The following is a 13,822-nucleotide window of genomic DNA, read 5'->3' as shown; positions in this document are numbered from 1 at the left end:
CATAAGTCAGTGATTGGGACGTCTTTGGGAAGGTTCACTAATGGGAGTGTCCATGAGGGGAGGTCAGTGATTGAGACATACTTGGTTGGCAGTTCAGCGTGTTTGATGTCCTTGCCTTAGTGAGTGTTTGCGATGTACTTAGGGGAGGGGGTCGGTGATTGGGGTATCCTTCCCCAAATCACACCAAGGCCAGTGAATGGGGTGGCCTTGTGGGGAGGTTAGTGCTTGGGGCAGCTTTGTTTCTTGTCTTTGAGGGTCTCCAGTGGTCACTGAGAGTCATGGGGATCTGGGTGTTTGGGTCTGGATAGGCTAATGATAATCTGTTAGAAGTCATGAACTATGAAGTAGCCATGTGGCCCATATTTTGGGTATGATGTAGTTAGGCATTGTTACCTGAGAGATTTATGGGAGTTGGAGCTTGAGCAGTCTCTGCATTTTAGAGGGCTTTGGGGGTTTTAAAGCCCATTGACTTCTCATAGACTACATTAGTGCCTTCTTCAAAACCTGCTTTCCAACATCCTCTGTCCTCTAAATCAGGGGTCTCCAACCCCCGGGGCCGCACAGCAGGAGATGAGCGGCGGACAAGCGAGCGAAGCTTCATCGGCCGCTCCCCATTGCTAGCATTACCGCCTGAACCACACCCCCCTTCCGTGGAAAAATTGTCTTCCAGGAAACCGGTCCCTCATGCCAAAAAGGTTGGGGACCGCTGCTCTAAATCACCTCCTCCTCTCACTGTCTCCACGGTTCTTTGTAATGACCAAGATCTAAATAAAATCTAAGGTAAAATGCATTTACGAAAGATGTGGTATCTGGCCCTCTAGTTTTCAAATTTACCGCATATTTCTCTGGGATCCTCCCTTTTTGGACCTTCTGATGCATGAGAGGACATTCCCACATCCAAAATCTTGATAGCCAGAAATACACGTTGTTAAAATTTTGATCTGTTTCCTTTTCCAAACTTTTCTGTGACTCATTTTATTACAAAGATGTGATAACACTGCATAAATGGCTTATAACTTGCCTTTTTAAAGAAACTTAACCTTCAAAAAAGAAAGTTAACCTTATACGATACAATTGTTCCAGATTACTGACTTTTGGTTCAAAGTCTTATTGATAGCTGCACAGTATTATATAATGTGGATCTCGTTGCAATGTTGACTGAAGTTATATTAAATCTTCGCAATAATTTGGATAGACGTGACTTTAAAATATTCATATAGGTCTGCACATTGCTCGTTAAGTTTATTCCTAGATCTTATCTATGTTTGCTGCCGTTGCAAATAGCTTCTCTTTCCCTTGAACTTTTTTTTTTTTTAATATTTATTTATTTATTTGGCTGTGCCAGGTCTTAGCTGTGGCGTGCGGGATCTTCACTGTGGCATGCGGGATCTTTTTAAGTTGCGGCATGCAGGTTCTTAGTTGCAGCATGCAGGATCTAGTTCCCTGACCAGGGATCGAACCCGGCCCCCCTGCACTGGGAGCGCGGAGTCTTAACCGCTGGACCACCAGGGAATTCGCTTCCTTGAACTTTTAATTATTTTTATTTTATAGGTATAAAAGTAGATGATTAAAAAAACATTTTCTTTTTCATTTCCTTACTGAACTCTTATTATTACTAATGTGTTTAAATTGATTCTTGTAGGTTTTCCAGGTAAGCAGTCAGCTGCAGTTAATTTTAACTCAGAGAAAAGAATAGGAACTTTGGATTTCGGCAGACCTAAGGTTTTTCTCCATATTCTGCCACTTACTATGTGAACTTGGGCATTTCTCAATCTGTGATTCTTTTCCCATTTGTTTAAAAAAAAAAAAATCAGTACTAACAACTCATATAGTTAGAGTACCTAGCACATAGTAAGTACCCAAGACACGTTTTAGCAAGCAGTATTCCAGTATATATATACCATTTCTCTGGATTTTAGGCTTTTAAATTTTTCTTTTTTAAAAAAATTTCTTTACATAATGGTCCTTCTCTAACTGTAGATCTAGTTTTGAATAGTTTTAGCACAATTACATAATTTAATGAAGATAGCTTTGTTGTTGGTGTTTATTATAAAATAGTTAATGTTTGTTGTAAAATAAACCATCAAATAATATATGTTACTTTTTTTCTTTATCACGTTAACCTACCATCTGAAGAAAACATAATTAAATTTTAGATTTTTATATATGTGTGTATATCTAAAATACATACACACATACAAATAAGGACTCACTCAACTCAGAAAAATATTATGCTCCCAGTTATAGTTTATTACAGCAATGAATTTCTGTAATCCCCCAGGTCTTGGCTTCCTGGGATGAAATAGTTCCAATGAAGGAAGGAACTGAAGGTACCGAGATCAGCATTACATCCTTCACCAGAGACTCTGTACTGGAGCTTCAGGGAAGAGGCCAGAATCAACAATAGAGCAGATATTAGAGTTGCTGGCTGTTCCTAAGGGCTCCAGAAAATGTCCAAGTCCCAAGTGAGTTTTTTTTTTTTGTATATTTATTTTCCATTTGGCTTTCCAGGGGATTTTAGGAGGTTAAATACATATATTTAAAATATATGTTTATTCAGTATTTACAAAGACTACACTATACCAGATCAGCATGAAAAGATAAATGTCAGAATTCAGGAAAAAGTACTGAGACAAAAGATCAACTTCACAGTAAGGACACAATGAGAATATGTAAGTCATATGTTTATACAAATTGTTTAAAGTTAGAACATAGATTATAGCCTGTGAGGCTCTAAATATTTAATAAAATTGAGCACAAACTTGTCTCTAGTATCCCCTGTTCCAGTTATCTATTGCTGCCTAACAAGCCACCCCAAGGTCTAGTGGTAAACATTTATTTTGATCATCCTCATGGATTCAGTGGGTCAGAAAGTGAGACAGGACCCTATGGTGACGGCTTTATGTTTCTGGGTTACAAAGACCATCCTCAGGTTCAGTGATTTACTAGAAGAACTCAAGAGTACTCAGCAATGCAGTTATACTCACAGTTACGGATTATTACAACAAAAGGATACAGATTAAAATCAGCAACAGAGGAAGGTGCACAAGGCCAGGTCCAGGAGACACCAGGCAGAAGCTTCCAGTTGTTCCCTCTCAGGTGGAGTCATGTGGACATTGTTTTATTTTCCCAGCAATGATTTGTAACAACACATATTGGGTATTGCTAATTAGTGTCTAGGCTTTTTATATGAGGTTGGTTACATAGGCAAGGCTGACCACATGAATGGCTGACCTTAGTGTCCAGCCCTTTCAGAAGTCAAGTTGCTACAGTGTGGCCCAAGGCCTCCACCATAAATCACATTGATAGCAATAGACTATTTGGTGTGGCCCAATGCTCCTGTGTAAACAAAGATATTTCAAGGGCTTAGAGGTTACTTCCCATAAACTGGCAAGAGCCAGACCTTTCTTTGGCATGTGCAGGATATGGACAATCCAGACTTTCTGTGCTAATCCTTTACTGTACAGCTTGTCTTACACACCATGATGTCTGGAATGTCAGCTGGGAAGACTCAAAAAGTTGGAGACTGGGATCATCTGGAGGCTTCTTCATTCCCATGTCTGTTTTCCAGGATCACATGACTCAAAAGCTAGACTAGCTGAGGCTTTTGACCAGAGCACTTATGCATGGCATCTCCATATGGCTTGGACTTCTCACAGTATGATGCTGTATCCTGCGAGAAACAGACTGAAGCTACACTGTCTTTTCTGCCTTACCCTTGGAAGTTAGCATTGTCATTCTGTTACAGTCTATTGGTTAAGAGCAAGTCACTAAGACCAGCTAGATTCAAGGGGAAGGGACTAGGCTCCACCTCTTGATGGGGAGTGGCAGAGGGTTTGCAGAAGGTTTTTTGGAATGGGAGATAAACTATTGTAGCCTTCTTTGGGAAATATAATTTACCACATGGCCATAATGAAAAAATTGTTGGTGATTTGTTTTGCCTTAAGGAGAAATCTCTTCTAGGAAAGTGAAATAGTTCATGTCCCTTCAGTAGGAAGAAATTTCTTTGATGGGTCATTATTTTGATCATATAGTGCTCAGTGCCTTCAGTGCAAGCCACTGATAAAGTGGTAAGTTTCGTTTGGTTATTTCTCAGCAGTCCTCAGATAAGCCAGTGGTGTCCTGACAAAGCCAAAATCAGAGTGATCAGAGTGCTTCAGGGTTTCAAAACAGTGTAGCCCAAATCCATGGCCTCCTGGTGGCACGGGGTGAAACCTAGATTATCAAGAAGAATGGATGGATTCTGTGACTATCAAATGGTCTTCCACTAACAGTCCTCAAAATTCAGTTTTTTATTTAAATCAGTGGTTCCCATCTGGGGATGATTTTGTCCCCCCAGGGCACATTTGAGAATGTCTGGAGACATTTTTGATTGTCATGACTGGGGAGGGATATTAATGGGATCTAGTAGATAGAGGCCAGGGACACTGCTAAACATCCTACAATGCACAAAGCCTCCACACACACACAAAAAAGTCTCCATAGCAGAGAATTATCCAACCCCTAATGTCAGTAGTGCCAAGGTTAAGAAATCCCAGTCTATATTAATTAACAAACAGTTCCAAGTTACCTTTACTAGCAAAGTCTTAGAATATTCCCATCACGATCTCTTCACACCCAAAAATGTAGTGTAAACTCTCAGTTCATAGTTAATACTTAACCTCTTTCTTTTAAAAGTATCCAATATTAGTGAAGCTTAAAATATTCTGTGTCAAAGTTTCAAATAGTCTAGAAGTTTATAGAGCTAAACCCTTATGTCCTCCATCAGTCCTTTTTCTCTACCATCAAGATAAATAATCCAAAAATGTTTATGTGTATTATTCTGACTTCCCATGTCACTATTTACGTATGTAAATGTGAATTCATATGAATTTGAGTTGAGGTCCCTGGCTCACCCTCAAGCTCAATGATTCTCTAGAAGAACTTACTGGACTCAAGAAAGCAGTTATACTCACAGTTATGGATTATTAAAGTGAAAAGATGCAGATTAAAATCAGCAAAGGCAAAAGATACACAGAGGCAGGAGCTTCCAGGTTTGAAATTTTAAAAAAATGATACAAATGAACTTACTTACAAAACAGAAAGACTCACAGACATAGAAAACAAATTTAGGGTTACCAAAGGGGAAAAAGGGGGGGCAGGGATAAATTAGGAGTTTGGGATTAAAATATACATACTACTATATAGAAAATAGATAACCAACAAGGACCTACTGTATACCACAAAGAACTATATTCAATATCTTGTAATAACCTATAATGGAAAAGAATCTAAAAAAGAATATATATATGTATATATATACACACATACATATACATTTTTAACTGAATTACTTTGCTGTTCACCTGAAGCTGACACAACACTGTAAATCGACTATATATCAAAACAAAAAAAACAAAGAACACTGATATAGTGTAGCCCAAGACCTCAGGAATATAAAAACATTCATCAGGCTGGATATTTCAGGGGTTCAAAGTTATCTCCCAGGAGCAAATCAAGGACAGGCCTTTCTTTGGAATGTACAGGGCTTGGGCAACCCAGCTCTGCTTTACTACACAGTACCTAAATATACATATTGTCATAATTAAGGTTACAGTTTATATACTTTCTTTTAACATATATCCACTTAACCACTTATTTGGAAGTCTCTCCATTATCAGCATATAACTAACAAATAATAATAAGTGAAAAATGTTTTGAGTGCACCACCTGCTCTAAATTCAGTCATTTAATTTCAACTTAGGAGGAAACGTATTTTCAGTGTTTTGAATGCTCATGGTTTCATTGTGCTATCATTCGTGTTACTTCTTTCTGGAATGCCATGCCACCTCTTCCCTCTGCAATTCGCCGTAAAACATAGACTTGATCTCATAAGAATTAGTTCCAGATTCACCTCTGTGAAGTTTACCCTTTACAATTTTTCTCCTCCCCATTGATGCCCACATGGTATATATTTATATATACTTACTTGACATGTATAAATCTATTGTTCTCTTGTGCACTTACATCTCTCTCTTTGCAAGCTAGTGTGTTCCTTCAGGGTAGAAGTGAGTCTTATTTACAAAGGAATGCTTGATATACTGTCTGACATATAGGTGCATACACACAGGTTGTGTGGTTTCTAGATTAAAGGACTTAAGCATGTTCTCTATTTTACTCCTTTTTTGTGAATGGATGAACACGTGAGTCAGTGAATGACTGGATGGAAGCACAAAGATAGGATATTTTAAGTAAAAAATTGGTTTTCCTACAAAGTATAATGCAAAACTAGTTACATAGAAAGCAGTCAAATAGCTTACCATGGGAAAAGTAATAAATTCCTATTTTTCTTCCTAGTATGAACCAATGATGATCCCTTTAGGATGAATAGGAATGTTCTATTACAGGGCTCACTGTCATTCAAGGATGTGGCTGTGGTTTTCACCTGGGAGGAGTGGCAGCTACTGGACCGTGTTCAGAAGAACCTGTATCAAGATGTGATGTTGGAAAATTATATCAACTTAGTATCAGTGGGTAAGGAGAGCGTTCCCTGGGTAATGTAGGCAACGGATTGCCTTTTCTTTCTCAGGGATGAAAGGGGTGGAGGCTTACAACTGCCTTACTTTTTCAGATTTGAGTTTCATACATCATAGATTTCAGTACCTTGTGGCCTCTAACAGTATTTTTCTCTCACTTCCAAAGCAAAAGTCCTTTACTTGGCCAAGATGCAATTTGTTCAGCCCCTTAAATGTAACCTTTCCCAGTTTACAGAGGGCTTGTATTTGGGTCCATGGGTCCTCTGTAATTCCCCTTGAGTAGGGTATCAAGTTACCAAAGCAGATGCATTCTACCGGTTGGAACAAGAAACACCATGGATAATAGAGGAAGAAAGCCAGAGTCAGATTCATCCAGGTGAGTGAAAAAACAGCCCTGTGGGATAAAAGGAAGTTAAAATCCTAGTTGGCCAGAAAGAGGGAGGTACCTCTGAAATGTCTGGAGAAATATTGAAAATTTTAAGCTCTGAATGTGACTCAGAACAGCCGACGTGAGCTCCCATATACATTAACATTGACTCCACTTTTTTTTTTTGGCTGCACTGCGCAGCTTACGGGATCTTAGTTCCCTGACCAGGGATCGAACCCGGGCCCTCGGCAGTGAAAGCGCCATGACTCCACTTTCTAATCTCTCCGTATTAGGTCTCTTTTGCCTGGTTTTAAAAAGCACATTTCCTTGTTTTAGATATTCTGATCAGATCCCTCTCTAGTCCATCTTGGAACTTGCTCTCCTAAATAATCTTTCTCCCTGTTATCCTCAGTTTACCTGCCTTCTCCTTGTCTCTACCTCCCTAATCCATGGTTATAGCTCTCTTTTCTTATATACTCAAGCATTCATAAATTCTCCCTTCTTCCCATTCTGTGTATCTCTCATGCCTCTTGTAGTTTATTCCTTCTTTTTTTTTTTTTTTTTTTTCATTTTCTTTATCTCCTTTCACTTATAAATGTCCAGATTTTTGGTATATACCCACAGTCTCCTTTCCTCTTCTCTCTTTGGCCTTTGCTGAGATTCTACTCCTTCTATTACATGGTCATTATGGATTCATTGGTCTGTTTCTAGAAGACACCTGGCAAGTTGATAATCATAGAGACTGGCACAAAGGAAACCATGGCAACCTGGAAACTATGGAGAGTTACCACAAAGATAATGCATTTGGAAAAATATCTTCTCTGAGCTTAAACCTTGATATCTCCTTAGCACAAAGATCTCATACACTTGACATACTTGGGAAACATTTGAAACCTAATCTAGAGTGTATTACTCAGAATAAAAGCTATGCAAGAAATGAAGTTGAATTTAATCAATATGACAAATTATTTCTTTACACTAAGCATGAGAAAATTCATACTAGACAAAAATGCAATGAACATAATGAACATATGAAAGTTTTGAGCCATAAGTCACAGCTTATTAAATATTGGAAAACTCAAACAGCAGAGAAACACTATAACTGCAGTGACTGTAGGAAAGCCTTTTCTCAGAAGTCGGACCTCATTAAGCATCAGAGAACACACACAGGAGAGAAACCCTTTGGATGCAGTAGATGTCAGAAAGCCTTCAGGCGGAAGTCCCATCTCATTTTACACCAGAGAACCCATACAGGAGAGAAACCCTATGAGTGCAACAAATGCGGGAAAGCCTTTACTGATAAGTCATGCCTTAATAAACATCAGAGAACTCACACAAGAGAGAAACGGTTTGAGTGTCGTGTATGTCAGAAAGGCTTCAGCGATAAGTCACAGCTCACTTTACATCAAAGAACTCACACAGAAGAGAAACCCTACAGATGTGAAGAATGTCAGAAAAGCTTCAGCAATAAGTCACAGCTCATTATTCATCAGAGATCTCACACAGGAGAGAAACCCTATGGTTGCAATGAGTGTGGGAAAACATTTCCCCTTAAGTTTAGCCTCATTTTACATCAAAAAACACATACAGGGGAAAAACCTTATGGATGCAGTGAATGTGGGAAAGCCTTCATCCAGAGATCTGAGCTCATTAGACATCAGAGAACTCACACAGGAGAGAAACCATATAATTGCAGTGACTGTGGGAAAGGCTTTAGTGTAAAGTCACTCCTCAATACTCACTTGAGAACTCACACAGGAGAGAAGCCCTACGGATGCAGTGAATGTGGAAAAACATTCTCCATCAAATTTAGTCTCATCCTACACCAAAGAACTCATACAGGTGAGAAACCCTATGAATGCAGTCAGTGTCAGAAAGCTTTCACCCAAAAGTCACATCTCACTATTCATCAGAGGTCTCACACCGGAGAGAAACCTTATGAGTGCAGTGAATGCCACAAAGCCTTCAGCCGGAAGTCATATCTCCTTATTCATCAGAGAATTCACTCGGGAGAGAAACCTTATGAATGCCACGAATGTGGGAAAGCTTTCTGTCACAAGTTTAGCCTCATCATTCATAAGAGAATCCATACAGGAGAGAAACCCTATGGATGCAGTGAATGTGGGAAAACTTTCCCTATCAAGTTTAGCCTTGTTTTACATCAGAAAACACATACAGGAGAAAAACCCCATGAATGCAGTGAATGTCAGAAATCTTTTGCCCAGAGGTCACATCTTATTATACATCAAAGAACTCACACGGGTGAGAAACCTTATGGATGCAGTGAGTGTTGGAAAACTTTCTCCCACAAGTTCAGCCTCATTTTACACCAGAAAACTCATAGAGAGAAATTGTGAAGAAAGTAGATATCCAAAAGTTGTCATTGAAAGGAAATAGCTCCTTACACTCCAGAGTTTACATAGGACTGAAACCTTAAGACTGCAGCAGATGTGGACCTGTTTTCTTTTCAGAATCACAACTTATTACTTATCAGAGAGCAGTACTGCATAGAATGCTAGACAGGAGGAAATACCTTTCCTGATGAATGTCAATTGGATGTAGCCCAGAGAGAATAAATAGGAACTTCTGCATATGTTTTAATTGTGGGGATGTTGCTGGTATGAAATTCAGCTACATTGGTATCAGAGAATTGACATTCAGGGGGAAAGTCTATACTTTAAAGAACCTTGGAATCATGCTTTCATGGGTATCATTTTATGAGGGAATTCATTTTCTGTAACTGTGACATAATAAACAGCACTATAGAAAGTATTAAATATGTAAATAAATACAGTAGTCAGAAAACAAAGCAAAAGTTATATCAGAACCATGTGAGAATATATAAGCTATTTTTATTATAAAATGATTGTTTGTATTTGGAAATTGCGTGTGTTAGCATAACAGCTGTGACCCCGTAGTCCATGTGCTTAAATGTTATAAAACTTTACCATAGAATATCTGCACTGAGTCTTTGTATCATTACAATGCTACATAAATTGTAACTGAACTACATGGTTCATTATTTTAGTTAAAAATCTTAAGGGCTTCCCTGGTGGCGCAGTGGTTAAGAATCCACCTGCCAATGCAAGGGACACGGGTTCGATCCCTGGTCCGGGAAGATCCCACATGCCGCGGAGCAACTAAGCCCGTGTGCCACAACTACTGAGCCTGAGCTCTAGAGCCCACAAGCCACAACTACTGAGCCCATGTGCCACAACTACTGAAGCCTGCGCACCTAGAGCCCGTGCTCCGCAACAAGAGAAGCCACCGTAATGAGAAGCCTGAGCACCTCAATGAAGAGTAGCCCCCACTCGCCCCAACTAGAGAAAGCCTGCACGCAGCAACGAAGACCCAACTCAGCCAAAACAAAAAAAAAACTTAATACTGAATATCTCACCACCTCTACCACGCCCCAAAGTATGCTGGTATTAGTAAGTGGGCCTGGAAATTTTTCAGTCTCTCTTGAGTGAAACTTTTTTTCATCGATTCTAAGATGGAATATTTTTCCCACGTATTAATAACTCTGAAGTTAAAATACAGCATACAGTTGATGGCTTGACATATTTAAATGGAGAACTTGGTACATAAAATAGTAGTGTATCATACAACCGAAGTTATCTTAGATTGGATGAAATACAGTAGAAGTCATCATTTTTATAATTTTCTTTCTTCTAAACCAGCCACATATTTAGGGTTTGAAGATGATGACTGTTCACAGGTTTTATACCCCCTTTGAGTTCTAAACAGTTTGAGAGAGAGTCCCCGGTATCAGAAAATAAAATTAAATATTAGCCTGAGTCCTGGTATTGCTTGATTGGATAATGTGTTTTGTTCCTAGGGTCAAATAAAATGGTCTCCTATTTCCCCCATACGGCACAAGATATACTTCCTTTTGAAAGAGCATAAGCCAAACTTTAGATATGTTTTTATTAATCCCTTTCTAGAATGTAACTGCAAAGTCTCAAATTCTTTTCTGAAATGGGGATTAAACTCAAGTTACAATGAGCTTGACTTTAACTTTACAAGATTTGGTTTCCTTTTCAAGCATAACATTTTACATTAAAATAAAACACAGACATCAACAACAGTAAGAACAAGCTGAAGACTGGAAGCATATATCGCAACACTTAACTGAAAAAGACGAAAACTTAGACTGTAAAAAGAGCTCTTATGAATCTGGGGATGCAGAAAAATTAAGACAAAGAGTCTCAATATCTAGTTTGACAAGGGTTAAGTTGTAATCCACTGCAGTTGCTGATCAACAGTGCACTCTGAGAGGAATTTAAATAGAAAACTGAATGAGGCACTCTGGGCTTAGAATGCACATGAATAGGCAAGCCCCATAGGTAGTTAGATGAATATCTCAGGAAGAATTTTAATGACACTGGATTCTCACATCTTCCCATACAGAGATAAGCCCTAAAAAGATTAACGTGAGACATTTTTTTCTTTATGATTAGCAGTAAATCTTTTACCAAGATGTATGCCTGACTGCATGTAATTCCTAGCCAAAAATCATATATAGAAGGGCTTCTCCCCTACCTCTTCAGAGCGATTTCCTCAGAGCTAATGTCACCACAAAACTGGGTTCACCCCTTGGTGACTGTCGAGCCAACAGGCACAACCAAGCCAAAGATGGGGAGAAGGAAGGATTTATTACTTGCAGTAAGTAAAAAGAACACCAGGGATCTTTCCCAAAGCAGTGTCTCCCCGGAACAGCAAAACTGGGGAAGTTTTCAGCTAAGGGTACATGCATATTCAAGAAGGGGCTTGAGCAGAGGAGAATTCAGCATAAAACTGGGGCAAAAGTTGACAGTGTCCAAACTTTAGTTGATTGAAGTCAGGAGAGTCAAGATCATCATTCTCTCCTCCACCTAAGTGAGGGCCTTAGTTCCTGTGCAACTCAAAGATACATTATTATGTATATCCCTTGAGGAGGAACTAGGATTCTGCTTTATCACTGCACTATTGTTTGACTGCCTCTTCTCTGTTCCTGCATTCCTTTGTTCCCTTAAGATCATTGATTACTGAGACCTGTTCAAGGGCAAGAATTGTGGCTAGGCTTAGATGACAAAATGGCTTAGGCCAAAATGGGTCCTCTCATGTCGTCAAGAAAGCCATTCTTGGTTCTCTGTCTCCAAGGACCCCCTAACCTATATGCTTATACTAACTGAGTGGCTGCCTCCCGGGCTATGATCCTCAGCAAGAACCTGAATAAAACTTAGAACTCACAACTCTTATGTCGTGTCTTTCTTTAAGTCAACAAATCAATAAGAAAATGACAACAGAGTAAAAATCAATAGGCAAATATCCATAGAAGAGGTGATTCTGAATAGTCAATTAACATGAAAAGACACTAAACTTCACTTTTAATTGGAAGCAGGCCAATTTGTGGAGGGCCGGTTCTCAGATTTTATTTCTTTCATCTTTAAAAAAAAATTATAGCAATTCCTACCTGATAGGATAGTTTTAATAGCTTTGGGGGACATATCTGTAAAGTTACCGTTGACCGACTTATATTGTCTTAAAAGTTTGTAAGGAATACTTGATTTGTCTCTGCCTTAGTGAAACAGGAAGGAAGGGGGCAGGGCACAGCCATTGAAAGAATGACACAGCCATTGAGGATATGACATAAACTAGTTAGAACTTGCTAGGCCCAAGATTTGACTTCCCATAGACCTTGAGCCTCATTATACACTCACTGTAATACATTAACATGCTAAATGACACACCCACCAAGCCTGACCATGAAGGACCAAAAAGTGGGCGGTGGCCCAATTCCTGAAAATTCCTGCCCTTTCCCCCAAACAGTTGGAATAATCCTCCCACTTGTTAGCCTATGAAATTACTCGGGGCCGCTCTCACCTTCTGCCTATGGAATGTGTACTTCTCTGAATAAGCTAGCTTTCACTTTACTATTGCTCGCTCTTGAATTCTTTCCTGCAAGAAGCCAAGGACTCTCCTGAGACCTGGGATGTGACCATTCTCTTGCTCCCCCTTTCTCCTGCAACAATAGCTCACTGCTGCTATAGCTGGAAGGAGCTTGGACTAAGATGCAGAGATAGGGTAAGGAGTGAACAGAGAGAAGGCGCTGATGTAAAAAAGTGACAAAGCAGCACATAGATGCCCCAGAATCGTCTCCCAATAATCTTAGATGCAAGCAGAGGTGCTAAGGCCTTGATGACAATAGTCCCAGAAAGAATGGTTGTGTGTAATTTTGAAACCTAGCAGAACCCTGTGGGCCCTCCCGGGTATAAAAGCCTTTCCATGCCCCCCCTTTCTTGTTCGTAGGAAAAAGTCTTCAGCCTCCTAGACCTTCCACGAGTTCCAAAGGGCAGATTCAAATAGTTTCTAATTAGGGAAGTAAGGGAACGCAGTAACAAAGGAAAAGCAGTCAAGAAACAATAGTGCAGCGGTAAAGCAGGTCCTGGTTCCTCCTCAAGGGATACACATAACAATATACCTTTGAGTTCTGTAGCAACTAAGGCCCCCACCCAAGCAGAGGATGGTAACTTCAGGCTGAGCAAAAGATTCCTGGACACCGCCCTGTTACTTCACCACCAATCAGAAGAAAGTCACACATCCTGCAGCCCTCACCCCAAATTTTGCCTTTAAAAACTCTTCCCCCCAAACCATCAGGGAGCTCGGGTTTTTTGAGCACGAGCCACGCATTCTCCGTCCTTGGCCCTGCAATAAACCTCTCTCTGCTCCAAAGCCCAACATTTTGGTTTGCTTAGCACACGAATTTGTGTTCAACAACAATTTCTTAAAAAAATATTGGCACTGCATTGCTGATGCTCTGACAGCGTCACAGTAGCTTTTGTATCCACTTATTTCATAGACCACAATTTCAAATTTCAACACTCGGCGTTTTCCGAACTGGCCTGAAACAAAAGACAACCTTGACGATGAATTAACGCTTTGACCCGCACTCACCTGC

General features: G+C 39.7%; 1 protein-coding gene across 1 annotated transcript; it reads left to right on the top strand.

The window, feature by feature from the left end:
- The first annotated feature begins 7,913 nt into the window (after nt 1-7,913).
- LOC133077744 (zinc finger protein 630-like) lies at nt 7,914-12,702 on the top strand. Its single transcript, XM_061172506.1, is given in 3 exon segments — nt 7,914-8,975; nt 8,977-9,087; nt 12,694-12,702. Coding segments are annotated over 3 exon segments (1,182 nt in total).
- The last annotated feature ends 1,120 nt before the right edge of the window (nt 12,703-13,822 follow it).

This window comes from Eubalaena glacialis, chromosome 18 (genome assembly GCF_028564815.1).
Source record: "Eubalaena glacialis isolate mEubGla1 chromosome 18, mEubGla1.1.hap2.+ XY, whole genome shotgun sequence".
Lineage (NCBI taxonomy): Eukaryota > Metazoa > Chordata > Mammalia > Artiodactyla > Balaenidae > Eubalaena > Eubalaena glacialis.
Note: the sequence above shows the minus strand (reverse complement) of the source record. Positions and strands in the feature narration are given on the sequence as shown.